This window comes from Sinohyriopsis cumingii, chromosome 2 (genome assembly GCF_028554795.1).
Source record: "Sinohyriopsis cumingii isolate HCF-2022 chromosome 2, ASM2855479v2, whole genome shotgun sequence".
NCBI lineage: Eukaryota > Metazoa > Mollusca > Bivalvia > Unionida > Unionidae > Sinohyriopsis > Sinohyriopsis cumingii.
Window position 1 is genome coordinate 64,622,852 of NC_142962.1, and position 21,816 is coordinate 64,644,667.

The following is a 21,816-nucleotide window of genomic DNA, read 5'->3' on the forward strand; positions in this document are numbered from 1 at the left end:
TTATGTTGGAAATTGGTGAAAATCAAGCTTGTCATAAGTGTTTTAAATTCAAACCTTCATACCATTTTTGCTTTAATCCATTGTAATATTTAAAAATTATAGAGCAGATATGAATTTATGATACAACCAAAAGACCAAGGTTCCAAGACAAACAGGGCTCATAACTCGATCAAATTTTCTTGGAAAAGGGTGAAAACTGAAACTGACATTTACTCCTACTAATGTAAAGCCTTGAACTGAATTTGGTATGAATCCATGAAGCATGAAGTCCTTCAAAATTATTGCGCGATGGACGTCATGTAACATGAGGTGATGGAGAGAGATGAGTTAATATACATATATTACAATTGCTATATATAACCATACCTAGACTACTGTAATGTTATCTGGGGAAACACTTTAGACAACAATATTTACAAATGATTCTACTTGCAAATAAGTGCTTGCACACTCAACTTAGATAATGCTGAAAACATCCCAAATGCAGTGAATAATATTAAAATGTTAACATTAAGTAAACAAATATTTTTGAGAAAGGCTTATGCACAAAGTTTCAAACAATATGGAGGGGCCCCAAGTGGCCGAGTGGTCTAAAGCACTCAAATTCAATGGATGAAAAGTGGAACCTGTTCAATTTGATTACAACTTAAAGTATAAAATCACTAACCTTCCACTTTGTTGTATCACTACTTTTTTACTGTATATACACAATGTAACTTATTTGATCATGTTTATTAAAAAATTTCTGTTTATTATTTCCATATATAAATATGGCTTATTATCAATGCTTTGTGTGTGTGTGTGTGTGTTTGTGTGTGCATGCATGCATGTGTGTGTGTGTGTGTAACTATGTACTTGTACTTTGAAGTTAAATATGAATATAACAGAGGGCCACAATGAGTATTGTTGTTGTTGTTGTTGTGGGGTTTAATGCCATTTTTCAGCACATGATAGGCTATGCATGGCAGCCAGTGTCAATGGTGGAGGAAGAACCCGGGAAGAACCACCGACCCATGAGAAGCAGCTGGCAAGCTTTCTCACATACCCACATCAGCTGAATCCTAGACTCGAACCCATGCAGACAGAGGTAAGATGGCAGTGATCCATAACGAAGAGCGCTTTAGACCACTCGGCCCCTCGGGGCCCCTCAGAAGGAGTATTAGTTCCATGCAATTAATTGAGTCATCCTCTTTAAATAAAGCGATGATGATGATGATGATGATGATGATGATGATGAGTAACACCATACTATAGATAAGACCTTAAATATTGCAAATTTACTTTATTTGCATTCAGGAATGAAAAAAGGAATCCTAAATGTTGAGAAATATGAGAAATAAAATGTAGAAAATCATACATTAGAAATGTTTAAAAGTAATTGTGCTATGTACTATTACCAGATTTGAAAATGGTTTGTTTGTAAACAGTTTAAATTGTGTAATTATTTAAGGAGTTACCTTTTTTGCTCATGTACTTGAATATATGTCCAATAGCAAAATATGAAAGATGCAAAATTTATGCAGACAATATTTTCATGTTTTACTTAATAATTTCTCAAGATTTTCTTCTTTATTTTCATCAATTATTTTATTACTTTTATTATAATCTTAAAATCAGACTATATAAAAAATATATGTTCTCTGTCATTTGAATATTCTCAGATTTTGACAGCATGTAACAATGTAACAATGTAATGTACGAAAAGTTTTTTCCTTTATTGACATTCTATTTAAATATTCCCAAGTAGGATGCATTATTTGTTAAAAAATAATAATGGATGACATTTTACAATCTTTAAATAGTGTTTTAATCAGATTTCTTGTATATTGATTTACAACAGTTTATATTCAAGGCACTAATGAAAGGGGAGTCATCTGGGGCTTGACAATATACCAGCAGGAAGAACATTCCTCCATGATAGGTGTTCTCACAACAATCTGCAACAAAATCTAGCAAACAGGAGAATGGCCCACCCCATGGACCCAGTGTCTGATCATTACACTTCTTAAGAAAGGGAATCGGAAGCAGTGTGCCAGAACTACCAAACAATCAGCCCCATCAGTCACCCAAGCAAGGTATTGATTAAGATCATCCTCAACAGAATGAAACCCCAAGCAGAGCACATCACTGAATCCTCTGTTGAAAGTATTTGTAGCATCAACAGGACCTCTATCACATCTTCATCTACTTCAAAAGGCTTTCAACAGAGTATTGCATGCAGCCTTGTTGGCCACAGTGTGGATATACAACATAAATGTAACACTAATCAGCACCACAGAAAACCTGTAAGGCAAGGTGACTAGCACAAGTTCTTGTCAATGGCAACATAGGAGATTGGTTCAGAACCACAGCAGAGCCATCCACTCTCTTCAACATCTACCTGGAAAGAATCATGCCTGATGCCTTGGATGACCATGACAGCAGTGTCAATGTTGGAAATAGAACAATCACCATCCTGTGCTTCACTGATTATATTGATGACTTAGTAGGATATGAACAAGAACTGGAAACCTTAATGAACTGTCTCAACCAAGCATCACTAAAGTATGAGATTGAGATTAGCACTGAAAAGACCAGGCTAATGACAAACAACCATAGTGGCATCCATAAGGAAATAAGAGTGAAGCTGTGTACAGTGACAAGCATAAAAAATCTAGGTACTATAACCTCTGATGAAGGTTCAAAACCTGAGGTTCTTTCTAGGATTGCACGGACAAAAACTGCACTGTCTAGGCTGAAGCCTACTTGGAAGGACAGTAACATTATGCTTGGGTTCAAGATCAAGCTTACACACTCCCTCATCATGTCCATATTCCTGGAGAGAGATTGTTTCAAAGTCATCAGTGGTGCCTCTACAACTGGCCAGGTTATGGGAGAAATGAAATAAGAAAATGAGTATTTAAATTTAACAGTGTCTTCTTATGTAAAATCTATGCTTACTGTGCACCACAAAATAACATAAGCATTACAGATATGATGTAACTCATTATCTACAGTTATGGTGGTGTTGTAGGAGAGATTTGAAGAAAAAAAATGCCCTAACAGTTTTCAATAATCAGAATAAGTTATGTGAAAGAAAATAATAAGTCTGTGAAAAGTACAGGTGTTTTTTGAAAATAATAAGCAACTTTTGACATCCCTAAAATTAATACAGACTTTCTGCTGTAAATAACTGTCAGATATAATCTTAACAACTGACATACAGAAAAATACCTTCACCAACACACTTTTTCTTGATGTATATGATACAATTTTTTATGAATTTTTAAATACTCACATGGCTATTAGTTCATGGACAAATTGTCAGTGTACTTTTTTTTCACACTTATCTTAGTGAAGACCCAAATTTGGGGATGGACATTCAACAAACAGTAGTGTCAAAATTCATACCAACCCATACATTTTGAAGTGATTTCAGATCTCTTGGACCCTAAGCTTCATATTCTTATAAAAGTTAAATACCCTGCATTTGTCAAAAAATCATCATTAAAAGGAACCTTTATTGACATAATCCATCATTTTATTTCACCAAAAAAGTGGCCAAAGAGGTTAACGAAAAATTCTTTTCATATTAATTCTGAAAGCTGTAATAAATTTGCCTGAACACTTTCTCAACAATTTTGGGATAATGTCAGACTTCTTCTAAATCTTATCTGTAATGTTTTAAAATTCTTTCTAAAATCTGTCTGAATTTTCCTTAATACAACTGACTTTTTTCTGAATAATTTATGAATCCTTTCCAAAACAATCTGGAGGTTTCTGACTAATGTCTTATTTTTGTTTCAATATTGCCTAATCATTCTGAATTTAAGATTAATATTTCATTAAACTTTCTAGATACTGGTACCTTCTTAATTAATTTTAAATAATTTTCTTTGGAGTGTCTTTGTCAGAAATTAGTTGAAACTTAATGAAACAGGAGTACCTTGGAGGGGTTGATGCTCTACTGTCTAAAAAGTATTTCCAGAAATCCAAGTCCATTTCAATTCTTTAATTGCTGAGAAATGAAACCATCTCTGACTTTCTTGAGAAAGTCCTACATACCAAATTTGATAACAAAGCTTTTTTATGTTCAAATTAACATGTTCACAAGATTCTTTAAAAATGGTCTTTGACCTTGAACCTGATTGTATCGATAGATATTATGGAACTTGTGTCAGCCAATGTCAAGATGCAACCATGAGCTAAGTTTGGTTAAATCTATAAGCAATACTTTTTTTGGGAAAAACAAAGTTAATGAAGTGATATCATTCAAGGTACTCCATTCATAATTCTTGGTGTTATTATGCTACAAGCCTGTACAACTATCAAGCTATCAACTTGCTCATTAAATGCAGCTAATACAAAATCTGTTCAAAATACGTTTGCATATGTACAAGTCACTGTGCTCATAAACTCAGTTAAGTACAAAAATGCAAGCAATGACCCTTGACTTGAGCCAAAAAATCTTTACAAAATTGGGTATCTTGATGGTCTAATCTGCACAATTTCCATCCAGAACCACTTAGATACTCTAAGTCTTTCAGTGAAATTCCCTTTTATGCCACCATATATGAAAGAGCAGTTATAAAATATTTTTCAAGATAGTTATGGTGCCATGTTTAGCTCAAATAAGCACTATTCAGAACCAGCCAAAGCTAAAGTGTTTTAGAGAAAACCCAATGTTGATTTGACCATAAATCAGAAGTAGGTTTATGAAGATTATCTTTAGTGAAAACCCATGCTTTGAATAACCATCAGTTCAGAATAAGCAGTTATAACAAGATTTTCAAGTTTGTATCTATGGCAGCTATACTGCCAGCCTGATTGGTACCATTTTCATTTAAGATCAATTACATATCATAAGAAGTCTTTTAGTGAAACTATGTTGTTTCTATGTTTCTAGAAGAAATACATGTAGCAATAACAAAATTTAATGGTGGACACCATAGTGACCATACTGGATGTAAGATCAGCACCTTTTTAATTTAGGACTAACTAGATATCATACAAAGTCATTTATTGAAAAACCTCATGTTGCTACCGCCATCTGTTAGAAGAAGTAACCATAACAAGATTTTCAAGATGGCTGTCATGTAGGCTGTATTGCATGTTAGATTGGCATCATATTTATTAGGGACCAACCTCACATGATAAGATGTCTTATAGTGAAAACCTTGCATAGCTACAACCATCCATATGAGAAAAATAGCTCTACCAAGATTTTGCTGTGATATTGGAGGTCAGATTGTCACCATTTTCACTTATCATCAAGTAGACATTGCAAGTCTTTTATTGAAAATATCATGCTAATATGACTAAGCATTCAGGAATTGTTATAACAAGATTTTCAATATGGTTGCCAGGACCAACTAAGCATCATATGTCTTTCAGTAAAAATGCCATATCAATACAACCAATGATTTAGGAGAAACAGCAATAACAATATTTTCAAGATGGCTGCCATAGTAGCCATACTGGATGTCAGATTGGTGCCAGTTTAATTTAGTACTAACTAGACATCATGAGAAGCCTTTCAGCAAATAGACCATGTCAATATGATCATCCATTCAGGCACAGTAGCAATAACAGTATTTTCAAGATGGCTGCCAGGGTGGTAACTACTGACTATCTGAGAGGCACCATTTTCATGCAGGACCACCTAGATTTTGGCATGAGTATTTGCATATAGCTTCATGTCAGTAGTTTAGGAAGAGTGGTAATAACAATCCTGTGTTAATGGACAAGGAACACTAAATGAATGGCCATCAAATAAGCTCTTCTGGTTTATGACAGTCCAGCTAAAAATTCTGACATGAGAATTACTTTGAAAATAAAAAAATCAGATAAAATTGAGGCTAAATTGAAAAAGTTATTCAGACTTAATTCAGAAACTGATTTTGAACAAATTCAGACAGCATTTTATAAATCATTGCATTGCATTTGGATTGCATTAATTTCATGGTACCTGGACTGCAAACTGCTATTCCCTGTATAAAAGAAGTGTTATTGAAAAACTGAAAATCCAAGTCAGCTAGTGTTGTATTTACCTGGGTTCCAGTGAATCAACATAAGCCTGGTATCCTGTAGAGAAGAATCCTGATGGTAGGTGATGTCTAGTGGACCAGTCATTGGGAGTTGTCCTATGGATGTCACAGTGAAGCTTTGTATCACTGTTCTTACCCTGAAATAAAAATTGGAAATGATCCTGCCCTTCTACTTTCATTCAGCAGGCATAGTACAGAGCAATACCAGATTGTATATAATTCTGTTCTGTACAAAAACAGTGTGACAACTGAGTATTTAATTCACATTTGAGATTGCTGATAGATTTTAAAATTAATTTTTATGAGCAACTGATTTTAACAGAGTCACCTTAAGATACAATATTAACATTTTGTAATCATTTCTTTAATGAACAATATTTTGCATGCTGCAGGGAAAATAAAGAATAGTGAAAAACAATTGTACATTCTTTTACAAAACATTAAGACTGTTTTGCATTGTGATGTTAATGAATACTTACTGATTTATTTGGTATTTTCTCTCTTGATCTATGACACTAGACATCTGAATTTTCTTTTTCAAATTATGACATTTGGTAATGTTATCTATGTCTATATTGTGTTTTTAATTTTTGTCCATGATTATGTTTTGTAATGATCAGAAGGCACATGGGAGGTGTTGAGATATTGAGTTGCAATAGAATCATAGGGATTTATATAAGGAGGAAGAAAAGTGAACAATTATTCATTTCTATTTTTTATTACTGTTTTTATTTTATGTTCAGTCTGCAGAAGTAATTAATACTGTGTTTAGATTTAGTTTGAGAGGAATCATTTATTTTCATTAATTATTGGAATTGCAAAGTGCTCATAAGATTGTTTGGGCAAAGTACTATTCTGCGATTATTGTGAATTTATTCAAAGGAGTTCTGGACAAAGCCATTGTGATACATCAAGACTGTGGTGGCACTTCAGCACATCCAAGGCTATTGGAACATCAGCACATTTAAGACTGGGAATTCATTTGGAACACTAGTCTTTTGGACTTGTGATAGAACTTTACGGATTATTTTGGATTTAATTCACAATACTAGAAGTTCCTCTTAAATTTTCATTTTATAACTTATAGCAATAAACTATTTGCCAAGTTTTACAAAACTTGTTGGTTTAACTTCTTTATTATACTTAGTTGGAGACCATAGGGTCCTAACAATATGTTTTATTGCTCAGAATCATAAAATCTATTCTGAACATTCAACAGGCAGTAAGGCTAAAACAGTTACTGTAGTGTAAATGTTTTATATTTATTCTGTCAGTAGGAAATATGTCTTCAAACCTGAGCTATTTGTCAGCTCTTTTTGAGAAATAATCTCCTAAATGAACAATTAAAAGCTTTTTTTCCATACATTTGCAAATCTGACAAAATTCCTTGAGTGAATATCATTGGCAAATGTTTGGGAATTGTACTGATATGCTTCTTTGTTCCTATAGTTCCTATAGCTGTATTGTTTGGACACTTGTGTCAGATTCAGTTACAATCAGATTGGCAAATTTAATTTCATGGAGAAATAATCCAACAAAACTACAACCTACCTTCTTGTTAGAAGCCGTTCTGTCAGGTCCAGTGTTATATTAGGATCAGTGATGTATGGGACAAAATTCATGGAAGCATCCGATTTGTATGGCTTACTGAGATCATCTGCTGTCAGTGTAGTGACAAGAAGGCTCTGGCCTTCCTCCAGACCTGAAGAAAGATATATGTGTCTTTGATTTACAAAAACATCTAAAGCAGAAAAAGAGATAAATTTTATGACAGTTAAAGTTTCTGCCCTCACAGAAAAGATTATTTTAAAATTTTATATGTTTGCACTATAATAATACATTGTTCATCTGGAAAATGTAAAATATTTGTCTAAAGACCTAGGACTATTTTCGTCCTTTATGTTCGAAAAGTTGACCTGCAAACTACCCAATTTTGTGCATTTTGAGACATATGACTCTGCCTAACACCAAACACAAAAAAATTATTGGTATGAATGTTGGGAGAAATATGAATATAAAGTAATACAGCAACATTTCGTTAATACAAAAAATGAAACAAATATGACTGTGGATCTAATAAAGAATTGCTAATTCAGAATGACCTTACTGGTCTGCAATGCAATGAGTGAATGATCCATAACTTGAATATATGTGCTATTCTAATTGACAGGACCACAATGTGCACCTGTACCATATTACACATTTTTTAAAAACTGCAAATAAAGGGACACACCTGCTGGTGTCTTAATTCTTATTGTAGAAAGGGCAAGGTCTCTTTTTTTTCTTCCATTTTGATCATCTTTTATCTCCATCTCAGTGGGGTCTCCATTATGTGATGTTACCATCTTTGACTCAGGTGATGTAACCACTACTGAGCCAACAGCTTTTACTGTACAAAGCATTGCCTCATTACACAGCCTTATTGACACAAACTGGGTCCGTCCAGGTTCCATGTTGTACACATTGTATTCATCCCCTTGGTATCTGGTGTCATTGGGTTCAACTGCAAGGGGTCGAAGTTCTGAGATGCGCCTTATTCTAACATTGTCTATCAGCAGGTAGCCACCTTCTATCTTTACTTCTCCAGATGTGTTGTAACCAACCCAGGTGCAAGGGAAAACATCATCAAGAACATCTACAGAGCTCCCAACACAATAATCTGGAAAAAAATAAACCCTATATATGCTATACATGCCAAATGGGCAGAAATAAATACTAAAATTAATACCATGCCAAAAAGAAAGAAAAAAACTTAAAACATAATCATTTAATTTATCAGCTTCCTAATAAAAGTATTTGAATTTTATGTGTATGAGAATACTCCTGTATTTGTACATTTTATGCAAGAAATATTAAAATCTCACACAAAATATATGTAATATACCACAGTTCCATTGAATAATGACTACATGTTGTTTTCTCTATGCATATTATATTAACTGAGAAAATTGCACCAACATATTAGGTCAAATAACAATGGTCAAACAGTTACATCCTCTTGTGAAATATATTTTTGTTACCCTTGTAACAAGGGACACAACTGATATGGACATATTCCACATTTTCTTTCTTTGCAACTTGCAAAGATTTGTGTGTGATGTGTGTGGATTTAGATTTTTAACGTAGCTTTAACAATATTTCAGTCATATCGCTACAATGTCTGCAGTGTGACAGTTTATAGTGATGTTTAGCACTAGGGCATCATGCCGCAGACATGTAGCATGATGTCCCACCCAGTCACATTATCCAGACACCAGGCTGACCAGTCCTAACACTAACCTCTTAATGCTGAGCGCCAAGCGAGGCAGCTGTTAGTACCATTGTTGTAAGTCTTTGGTATGGCTCGGCCAGGGTTTGAACCCGTGACCTCCCGCATCTGAGGCGGATGCTCTAACCACTAGGCCACCGAAGCGGTTTGCACAGATTTTTGAGAATGCTAGTCTTGATAATGCATCAAGTCACACCATTAAATCACTGTACAAAAATCTGAAAGTTGTCATGTCTTTAGATGCGATTTCTAGGTGATCTTCATTTCAGTAATTTGCAAATATAAAAAAGAAACCCAGTGACTGATAAACTATTTTTGTTATTACAAATTGTGTTTTGTCACCTTTACTCTGTAAGAGTGATGGACATGAAAGACAAATAACCAACTGGAAAAAGTATGCATGTATAGAGTTTAACGGAACATCAGTACAATTCTGGCTATATGGAGGTTGTTAAAAGTTTAGCTATGTAAAAGTAAAAATTGCTACAAGCTTCAGGAAGATAAACCCTTCAAAAATATTAACATGCACTCCTCAAAAAATAGGCAAAGATTTTAAAAGTGTTTCAAAGGTATATGAAATAGAATATACAGCTTAAACAAATAAAAAAATAAAAATCCTTAAAAAAGAAGGTCAACTATAAATGGTAATGATGTTATAATTCTTTAAAAGGAATAAAAAATAAACTGTAAAGATAAATTAAATAAAAATACCTTAAAATGTAATCTCAGAGGTTTTATTATATAAACCACATTGGTTAAAAAAATTCATAATCTTCTCTGGTGACGAATCATCAAAAAGCTTCTTAACCTAGCTCACATCAAAATACTTCTGTCTCATTGGTTGGATGTTGATATGCTGAACAATAATGTTTTTCAATGTCAGTGGACACTGGCATGGTGTGCACTCCAGTCAAGGTTCACCCTTCATGAGGTATGCATAAATCAGGCATATATGTACTATATGACAGTGACACAAAATTTGTTTGATATGTAGATGCTCTCTCCAGTGATAGGTCTGAATTTCTGAAAGTATGTACAGTCTTTATTCAACATATTTTGCCAAGTATACATGTATGCAACATGCTATTTATGTAATATCTGAAGCCACTATGTGGAATCTTCTATTTAGAAACAGATGAATGTGTGGTAGATCCGGCTGCTTTATTTGGGCCTTTCATCAACTTTAATGGCAATGTGGCTAGGCAGTCAACTGTACAGGAATCTTTTTTCCCCTAATTTTTCAAAGCAAAATCATATTTCTGTAAGAACTGGGATATTAATAGGTTGACAATGTAAGGCTCTGCCAGGCTTTCATTGTATAATTGGAATCAGAAAAGAGGATACAATTTGTTGCCTTAGAGGTTGAAATTGTTTCTAAGATTGAATATGGTGGTAATTTCTTTGGCAAAAAAGGAGTCATTATCCAATAAGCAACCTGAGACAGTGCCATGGATTTTTGCAATGGCAGTAGAAAACTTTTCAGTATCTTTAAAACTGTCTGTATACAAGAATGTGTGACAATGAAAGGTGGTTCTGCTTTCGTTAAATTTACTATGAGAAATGAGATGATAGGTGGTGGATTCGCATATGGTTGTGATGGCTTTTAATAACCTACAGTTATGATTTGGGAATAGAGAATTTCACAGTATTGGCAAGACTGATCTTTGCTGCTGCTTAATGAAGATAATAAAGTAATGAAAACAAACAGAACAGATGAAAAATATGAAATTACCATATCTCCTGACACTGGGATCAGGACTGACAGTCCAGGATCCTCCAATGGATGTAGGATCCTCAGATTTCTTGGCTGTTGGGGGATCTACTGGCTCTGAAAAATTCTCAGCACCAACAACTTCTGCTGAGACTTGATTTGCATCAGGAGCTAACAGCAGAACTGTAACACCTGCAAAAACAATTCATGAACAAAGTATTTTGAAAACACGAGTCCCCTCATCAATGTAATTTTCTTTGCAAATTCATGCTTGGCTAGCATACATGTCAGTATGATGAATAAGCTGGTCTTCATGTCTTGGATAATGAAGCATGTGGTGCATATAATCCTGAATGTATAGGTTAAATTAATATTTTTTAAAAAATCTGTCAATCATAAAAAGTTGGTTACAATGACGTACTTTTTTATTACAAAGATACACTTTTAGTACTGCAATGTAAAACTAATTTGACACATCTTGATATTAACTTTAATGAGTATAAAACTGATATCATTAAAATGTATCAATTAACATTCAGTTTGAAGATAATGTAAAGCAACCATAATGAGGCCTATGCCACCTATTCTTAAAAACTAGATGCTGTCATCAATGTACCAGCCAATATACAAGACAAAATTCAAGGTCAGAGGCTAAAACACCATAAATGTTTTGGGACAAACACAATAAAATGTTGTGGTCAAACAGTAATATGCTTTCCCTCAAAGGCAATGATGCTCAAATACAGGGGTCTCAAACATGTGGCCAGTGGAGTTATTTCCTGTGGCCTGCAACGACACCAGGAATTTGTAAAATAATTAATAATGCATCTTTACAGCCAGCCAGTTTTGATACAAATTTGATTGTTACATCATTAATTTCTTGTTTCTAAAATTTCAAGTGGCTACGTTTTATATGAGCCATTTTTGCTGTATGAAAAGATTTCAGTGATGTGGTCCTTGGGCCAATATACTAGTCCTCATGTGGTCCTCCTGGAGATTTGAGTTTGAGACCCCTGATCTAATGGGTGAAAAGAAAATTTCCAGGTATTTAAGATAAGACACTTTCTTTCTTTTAGCTGGTAAGTTTTGAAACCATCTCTGATATTCTTCAGAGATTATAACAATTTCAAATCAGCTGCTGTGCATGGTGGACATTCTGGATTTCAGATTGGCACCATATTTATTTAGGAACATGCAGACATTATTAGAAGTGTTTTGGTGAAAAACCCATGTCAATATTACTATTCATTTAGGAGGAGTTATGACAGATTTTCAATACAGTCATCATAGCAGCCATACTGGAAGTATGATTGGCAACATTTTCATTTTAAATGACCTAGGTTTCATAAGAAGTCTATTGGTGAAAATATCATGTTGACATAACCATCCATATGGAAGGAATGGAAATAAAAACACTATAGTTGCCATCTTGAGGTTCAATTAGCATCATTTTGATTTAGAACCAACTACACACCATAAGAACTCTTCTGATGAAAACCCCATGCCAAAATGACCTTCCGTTTACGAGAAGTAGCAATTACAAGATTTTCAAGATGGTTATCATGGTGGCCATTTAGGACAACAGATCAACATGATTTTAACTTAGTACCAACAAAATATTACAAGACTTCTTTTAGTGAAAGCCCCATGTTGATAGGAATTTCCCTTTTGGAGGAGAAACAATAACAAGATTTTCAGAATTTCTGTCATGGTGGGCTTATTGGATATCAGATTGGCACCATTTCCATTTAGGATCATCCTGACATCATAAGAATTCCTCTGATGAAAGCACAATGTCCATAACCAATGATCTGGAGAAGTCGCAATAATATTACCTTCAAGATAACCTTTGTGGTGGCCATACTGGATATCAGATTGGCACCATTTCATTTACAACCAACTAGGCATCATAAGAAGACTTTCAGTGAAAACCCACTGTTCATATGATTATTCCATCAAGGTTTTCAACCTGACCACTGTGGTGGCCATATTGGATATCTGAGTGGCACCATTTTCATTTGGGACCATGTAGATATCATACAAAGTCTTTTAATGAAAACCCTATGTTGATATAACCATCCATTCAGGGGGAGGAGTGATAAGATTCTCAAGATGGCAGCTGTGACAGCCATGTTTAATGTGTGAGCATCACCATTCTGACTTAGGACTAACCAATTCTCATAAGAAATCTTTAGATGTGAAACCCATGGCAATATGGCTTTTTGTTCAGGAGCAGTATGGATAGCTAGATTTACAAGATAATTACTGTGTCAGCCATACTGGACATCAGGTCAGCACCATCACAAGATGTCTTTGAGTCACAACAACTCATAGATATGACCATCCATTCAGGAGAAGTAGCAACAACAAAATTTTCTAGCTGACTGATACAGTGGATGCAAGCCCAGAACCATTTTTACTTAAAACCAACTAGCCATCACTAGAAGTCTTTTAATGAAAACCCCATGTTGATATGACCATCCTTTTAGACATACAGATAACAAGATTTTCATAATAGCTGCTGTAGAGGTCATATTAGACATCAGGTTATCACCATTTTCATTTAGGACCAACTAGACATCATAAGAGTTATTGAAAACCTTATGCAAATATGACCACCTTTTATGATGGTACTGTAGTGGCCTTATTGGATCCATTTTCATTAAGGACCAACTAGACCAGGGGATGAATGTGTGTAAAAAGTATAATGGCAATCTTTCAGTAGTTTAGGAGCAGTAGTGATAACAAATTTGTGCTAACGGATGATGGACAAAAAAACCCCATCCTACAAGCAGTTTTGGTTTATGACTAGTAGAGCTAAAAATCTAAGTTTGAGTTGATCTTAATATAAAGCCTCATAAGAAATTTGGTTTTAATCCATGGAGTCCTTCAATAGTGACTGAACGGAGAGGACAAAGTTCTAAGTCAAACAGAAACCATAACTCCATAACATGTTTGCCTGGAAACGGTGAAAATAAAACCTATGTCTTCTGAATGTAAAGCCTCATTCCAAATTTGATTTAAATCCATTAGGTCCTTCAAAAGCAATTACTCATAAATGAAATTGAAGGGCAAAGTTCAAAGTCAAACAGAGCTAGAAATATAGTGTTTTGACAGAAAATGATTAAAATCAAACACTGACCCAAGTCTTCTTATTGTAAAGCCTTGTATTAAATTCAGTTTGAATCCATGAAATAATTTACTTGTTAGTAAGCAGAAGCAAAATTATGGAACAATGCTTTAAGTCAAATCTGGGTAAAATATTTGCATGATTTTATATGCAGATGATCTAGTTATATTTTGTGAGTCAAAACAGGGCCTGCAAAAGGGCCTATGTACTCTGAGTGACAAGTGACACCGTAAAACAAAACAAAAGTTATGTTGTTTTGCAAAGAAGGAAATATACATGTAGAAGATAAAAATATATTCTTCTATCAAGATTTAGAGTTAGAGGTTGTTAATTCATTTTTATTTCTTGGAAGTGCTTTTACAACAGGAGGTTCTTTCCCACTTGTTCAACAATCTTTTGGCACAAAAGTTTCAAAGGCATTATTTGCAATAATAAATATTTGTACAAGTTAGGAAATGTGCTCCCCCATGTTTTTGTTTATAAATAAATGACTTTGTATGATAATTAGTTAGTCCTAAATTAAAAAGGTGCTGATCTTACATCCAGTATGGTCACTATGGTGTCCACCATTAAATCTTGTTATTGCTACATGTATTTCTTCTAAATCGACAGTTGTAACAACATAGTTTAACTTAATACTTTTTATGATACATAATTGGTCCTAACGAAAATGGTACCAATTAGACTGGCAGTATAGCTGCCATAGTTGCCAACTTGAAAATCTTGTTATAACTGCTTCTTCTGAACTGATGGTTATTCAAAACATGGGTTGCCACTAAAGAATTCTTATAATATCTAGTTGGTCCTAAATAAACGTGAAAGCCATGGTGACCATCTTGAAAATCTTGTCATCACTAATTCATTTTAATGGATGGTGATATTGATATTTATTTATCACTAAAACACTTCTCCCTACATCTTCTTGGTCCTAAATGAAAATGATGCCAATGTGACCTCCCAAAATTGTAAAGTTTGGTAATGGCTGCTTTTCCAGAATGGATGGGTTTGATGACATTTAAAAAACAACAACACTTCTTTCTTGAGAATTTAGTTTTTCCTGTATTAAAATGATGCTGAAACTGAAATTTTTGACACACTAATTTCATCAATTCTTAATTATGGATCAGACGTATGGAGATTTATTGAAGGAAATGCTGTTAAACAGTTGCACTTAAGCATTTGCATAAATCTTCAATTTAAATAACCTACCCAAAATGATTTTGGATATGGTGAATTGGGGAGGGCACCTATACAGATTATCATGTTCTGCAATACTGGACTATGCTTATCTCCTTAGATAAAAGAAAATATATATCTACTATATATAACCTAATGTTTTCTGATATAGGAAGCCATCATGGAAAGAAACCTTATGTATTGTTATTCCAGGATTTAATAAATAGTCTTGGTCTGGTATAGAAACTCTTATTTTTGGAAAGGCCAGAGTAAGTTGAAATTCATAAAATTACTATACCAAGTAAATCTACAGATGTTAAAAACTGGGGAAATTATATTCATCAAGCACTAGTTTAACATAATAATAAGATGAATGCTATTAAAATTACATGATTTTTTTATTTATTATTATTTTGTTCTTAAGTTCACTATTATATTCCTCTAATCTCAATTACATTATTATAACATGCATTACTATATATTCATATTTCACATACAATGTTCTTATCATACTTGTAAAGCATTTTGAATACTACTCATTTATTGATAACATTATTTGAGTCTCCTCCCAAAAGATGTATCTTTAAGTGCATGCACAAGACTGAACATTTATATTCTGGTAGACAGGTCATATTTTAATATGCTGTGTACTTATTTTATATTATATTGCATGACTATATATGCCTGCAGGTATATATGTTTATGTGCACATGTGTGTGTCTATCCATCTCTCTATCTCTCTCAATGGTGTGGATGTGTATGGTGATATGTATATAGTTGGTCCATCAAATTGATGAGGACCACTTTAGTCATCCAGAGTTTTATTAGGAACAAATTATCTGTGGTTGCATAGGTGGCCGATGAGGCCGATGTGTGCCCTGGATATTCTGTGGCATTGTGGACATAGGATGGTAGCAACGCTGAACGTGGGGTTACTGGCTCAGGATTTCCTTACCTGCCTCCATTGTTCTGCTGCAGCTGTCCTGTTGGCCTTGCAAGCTGCAGCACCTTTAGTGATGGAAGAGCGCCACACAACCCTGTCCTGGGCAGTCTGCTAACATGTGTCATAGCTAATGCCAAAGTTCTTCAATGACATCTTTAGGGTGACCTTGTAACATTTTCTCTGGCCTCCTTTATTGCATTTTTCTTGCTCAAGCTCACCAAAAAAGAGCTTTTTTGGAAGCTGGTGGTCTGGCATGTGAGCTACATGGCCTGTCCATCGCAACTGTAACTGCATCAAGATGGTGTAGATACTGTGAAGGCTTGCTTGGGCAAGGACCTCAGTATCCAGTATCCTGTTTTGCCACTTGATGTTTAGGAGTCTTCTGAGGCAGGCAGTGTGTAAGTGGTTCAAATTCTTTGCATGGTGCTGGTATACTGTCCAGGTTTCATAGGTGTATAATAACACAGGGAGTACTATCGCTCTGTACACCTTCAATTTTGTCTGAAGACTAATGCCTCTTCTGTTGGTATGTAGTCTACCATATGCTGCACTGGCTTTGCAATCCTGGCATTAACTTCATCATATATTATAACATTCTGGGACAGAGTGCTGCCAAGATAGGTGAACCTGTTCACTGCGCTCAGTTTGTAGCTGTTGACTGTGATTTTTGGCTCAGCATATGGTTTTCCTCAGTCTTGCTTATTTCAGTTTTCTTTGTGTTCATCGTAAGGCCAAAATTTGTGCAAGCATCAGAGAACTTGTTGACGCTGCTTTGCATGTCAGCTTCAGAGCCAGTGTTCAGGGCACAGTCATCAGCAAATAGAAAGTCTCTGATGAGACCTTAGTTTTTGCTTGGAGCCTCCTGAGGTTTAACAGTTTGCCATCAATTTGGTATCTGATGCTGACTCTCATGTCTCCATCTCTGAAGACATCAGTGAGCATGGCTGAGAACATGAGACTGAAAAGTGTTGGTGCCAGTACACAGCCATGCTTCACTCCATTTGAGACAGGAAAGGGATCTGATGTCTCACCATTGTTCCAGACTCTAGCTTCTATACCATCATGGGATTGCTGCACCATGGTGATAAATTTCCTTGGGCATCCATACTTAGCCATGATCTTCTGCAGGCCCTCTCTGCTAAAAGTGTTGAAGGCCTTGGTCAGGTCGACATAGGTAGAGAAAAGGTCAGTATTCTGCTATTGGCTTTTCTCTTGCAACTGCTTAGCAGTGAACACCGTGTTGATGGTTCCATGCTCCTTTCAGAATCCACACTGACTTTCTGGTAGGAGTCCATGGTCAAGGTGTGATGTGAGATGATTGAGGAGAATCCTGGCAAGTATCTTGCCTGCGTGGAGAGCAAAGAGATATCTCAGTAGCTGTCACAAGCCTGAAGATTTCCTTTGTGCTTATACAGGTGTATAATAGTAGCATCCATGAATTCCTGTGGGATCGTCTCTTTCTGTCATATGAGATGAAACAAATGATGGAGCTTTTCCCTGACAGCTGCATTGCCTTCGTTGTATATCTCTGCTGGGATTGAGTCTGAGCCAGGCACCTTGCCACTAGAGAGGCAACATATTGCTTTCTGGGTCTCTAACAGGGTTGGTGGGTCATCCAGTGATTCAGTGACTGGCACTTGGGGCAGCCGATCAATGGCTTCATCATTGATGGATGATGGGCAGTTCAGGACACAGCTGAAGTGCTCAGCCCACCTTTCGAGGATCTTCTCTTTGTCTGTGATCACTGTGTTCCCATCCGCACTGAGGAAAGGGATTGATCCTGCTGATGATGGACCATATACTTCATTCATTGCATCATAAAACCTCTTCATAATATGCTTGACAGCATGGCTTTGAATCTCAAAAGCTTTGTTACTCAGCTAGGAGTCCTGCATTTGCTGAAGTTTATGTTGAACAGTCATGCAGATGTTATTGAAGGCATCTTTCTTTGAAGTGGACTTTGGATCATTTAGGTATGCTTTGTGGAGGCAATGTTTTTCATCCAACAGCTGCCTGATGTTTTTGTAATTCTCATCAAACCAGTCCTTGTGCTTTCTGGGGGAAGGCCCTAAGATCTCTGTGGTGGTGTTGTAGACCAGCTCTCCAAGGATCGCCCAGGCTGCCTCCACATTCTGGGTGTCCAGAGGGGTGGAATGAAGATGGTTTTCTTGAGTGCTGATAAAGATCGATTTGGAGTTCGAGTTCTGCAGCTTGGCAATGTTCAGCCATTTTTGGAATCTTCTTGCCTTGCATGCATCTTTTAGGTTGGATATGGATATGGATGTTTAGTTTGAAGACTACAAGGCGGTGGTCAGTCCAACATTCTGCACCACACATGGACTTTGTTATCCATACATCCTATCTATCCCTCTTCCTGACTATCATGTAGTCAATGAGATGCCAGTGCTTAGATCAGGAATGCATCCATGTCATCCTGTTGTGGGTAGGGAGGTGGAAGACTGTGTTGGTGATGCTCTGCACAGGTCTGAAGCAATAGAAGACCATCTCAGGAGATGTTGTCAGAGCCAACTCTTTGCGTTGAGGTCATCAAGGATGATGAGCTTGTCAGATTATGATAGAGTGGAGTTATTCATAAAATTTTCCTTTGTTTCATCTGGATTGGCCATGGCTGGAGCGTAGACACTGATGATCGTGACATGCTTTCTTCCATTCAGCAGTGGGAGTTTCATGGTCATAAGCCTGTCATTTACATCCTTTGGAAGTCCAGCTAGCTTGTTAACAAAATCTGTCTTCACTGCAAAGTGTACTCCAGCCCCACGTTGCTCCTCACTTCCTCTTCCATACCAAAAGAAGGTGTAGCTCAGCACCCCTTTCACAAAGTTCACTCTCTCCTGCAAGGCGGGTTTCACTCAAGGCTGCAATATCAATGTTATATCTGGCTAGCTCCACGCCAATTAGGGCAGTTCTCCTCTGAGGTCTGTCAGCATCACTTCTGTCCAAAAGTGTGCACATGTTCCATGTGCCGAGGGTGAGAAGAATGATTTTCATCTTTTTCTTTGTAGTGTTTCCACTGCTGATAAAGGGTCCACTCTAGCCACAGTTAGCTGACTAGGGAAGGATGGAGCAGGCAATTGTTAGGGCACCTTTTCTAGCCCCTTCCTCATGTAATGGAGGTGAGCAGTGCAAATCCTAAAAAGGGCTGCTCAGTTGCTCAAGGAGCTGCCGAACTCCACTGCTGCTCCATGTCAGAGAAGAATGACCAGTGTAACCACACCTGCCACTTTGTTGCTCATCCATCACCAAAAGACTTTGGGGAGAAGGATGACCAAGTGACTTGTGCATTGACTTTGTTTAAAGTGAGGAAGAGTTGCACATTGTCAACCTCACTCCTCATCCATGACTATCTGGTTCCAATGGCAAAACAAGGTTAAGATGGCTGGAGATGGAATCAGATGCAATGGATGACCAGGATTACCTACATGCCTCATCCTGCTCTTTGCATTCCACAGTGCATTGCTGGGCATTGCATTTCTACTCCTTGAACTAGCTATTGGTTTCTTCCATGCAATGTGCCGAATCCAGTCTTCACATGCTTGGGTAGGCAAGCCTTGACTTACCAAAGGTTTAAAACCCATTGAGTACCCTCACCTGGTTTATCCCACCAGTCAAAGCAGTTTAACGGGGTGTGGCTGCTGCACATATTACAGCTTCTTGGAGCCACAGGTGAGAGCTGGGTGCATGGTGGGACCAAAGGTGGATGAGCTATCCCAAAGGAGGCATGACTGTTCCCCCACCAGAGGTGCTACCCTTCCAATTCACCCCCAAACACACCAGTTATATGTATATACAATAACAAGGTCAGAGTGTATATATGCATGTACAGTGTGCATGGGAATGTGAGTACGTGTATGTAAGCATGTATATTTAGTATTAACTGAATATTTGTATATGCAATACAACTGTTATACTGTATGCATCACACGTGCCACCATCAATTTTTGCAACAAACTTAAATGAATATGTATATACTTGCTGATGGACAGTCTGCAGTCACAATCTCCATTTTCTAGCATTTCTTTGTTTATTTGCATATTTAAACAAAACTTGCTGAGTTCACAATTAGACTAAACATTTTAATTACTGAAGGGAAAGAACTGGCTTAATAATGATAATTAATACTGAAAAATATCTACTTATTTCACGAAAAATTAACTAATATGATGTTTATTGTTATCAAGGATACAGCATTTGAGTTTTGTGAATATTATGCTGTGTCCACAAACTTTTCCTTATTCCTTCAGATTAGAATAATGAGCCAGCAAGTATAATCCTGGGATGAGCTTTTGAAAAACATGTAACTTTTTACTACTGACATATGATTAAGCTCTCTATCCTAACAATTCTCAAAATCAGTCCAACTTTCTTAATGTATCAGACTGCATTTATCCTTGATACTTTTCTTTTCTTGAAACATTTTTCCAAAAGTATTTTGTGAATATCTATAGAGAAGCTAACTAGTATGTTATATTATCCCACCTCAAACAAAATCGTTTGTTTTCATTAGTAACTGATGTCAAATGGCTGTCCAGTATAATCCCATATCAGGCAACTTACTGCCTTATATGTATATGTGCCAAGGATAAACATTGTATCACAAGGTCATGAATGTTTCTGACATTACTGAAGATGTTAACCAAGATTTTAACATGTAAATAAATCAAATAAGATGTATTCAATCCTATTTTTAACAATAAAATATTTAAAAGCATAAAATACTTGATCTCTGTCACTGACAAAAGAAAGATATGCCATAGTCCAATATTTTTTATAATATTTGACACTGAATATGAATGCACACATATGAAATGATGGGCTATGAAATTTAATTTGAAAAGTAAGGACTTTGATGGGATAAATTTGTTATGTTGTTTGTAACTGATGTGATTTGAGATTTTATAAACATTAGAAGAACCCATTAATCCCATCTAAGGTATATTATAATATATATTTTGTTAGTACCTTTTGAAAGGGTGAAATGTGCAGTTTCCAGCCTGGTTTTGACAATTTACATCCAAATATTGTCTTGGTATTACATCGATGTATATGTTAAATATTTTGTGAATACCTTTTGAGAAGACAAGCAGTGTAGTAAGTCCAGCCTGGTTTTGACACTTTGCACTGACATAGTATGTTCTGTTATGTTGTAATATTCCCTCCAGGCTTGAGTTGATGCCCAGTGATGTTCCTGTAGAAACAAATGGTTGAATCTCCTGACCTCCTACAGTAGTGCCAATAGCCCACTTACAGTTCTGCAATTAAGAAAGAACATGTATTTAAGGATATATACTTTTAACATGTATTAATTTCATACTGAAAATGAGAAACTTTAAAATATTGACAAAAACTTTGATCACATGAACATCAGAACCTGTTTTATTATGAACTACTTCATAAAATCTGACAGAGTGTTATATAAAATATTTTTTGTAATGTATTTTTTGCTTTAAACCTGATGTTATAAACTACTGTTTTGGATTTGGAAAATCAAATGTCTATTGCTATTTCTATGCAATAGCTACATGTTAATGTTTCTGAATCCAG

At 35.8% G+C, this 21,816-nt stretch overlaps 1 protein-coding gene across 1 annotated transcript in view; it reads right to left on the minus strand.

Moving 5' to 3' along the window:
• Window positions 1-21,816, minus strand: part of LOC149805056 (uncharacterized) — a 374,091-nt gene that overhangs the window by 32,361 nt on the left and 319,914 nt on the right. The window contains exons 81-85 of the mRNA XM_089946913.1: window positions 21,341-21,524; window positions 11,027-11,197; window positions 8,260-8,685; window positions 7,578-7,728; window positions 6,030-6,163 (exon numbers count right to left, since the gene is read on the minus strand). Coding sequence (XP_089803039.1) covers window positions 6,030-6,163; window positions 7,578-7,728; window positions 8,260-8,685; window positions 11,027-11,197; window positions 21,341-21,524 — 1,066 coding nt within the window. The remainder of the gene's footprint in view (window positions 1-6,029; window positions 6,164-7,577; window positions 7,729-8,259; window positions 8,686-11,026; window positions 11,198-21,340; window positions 21,525-21,816) is intronic.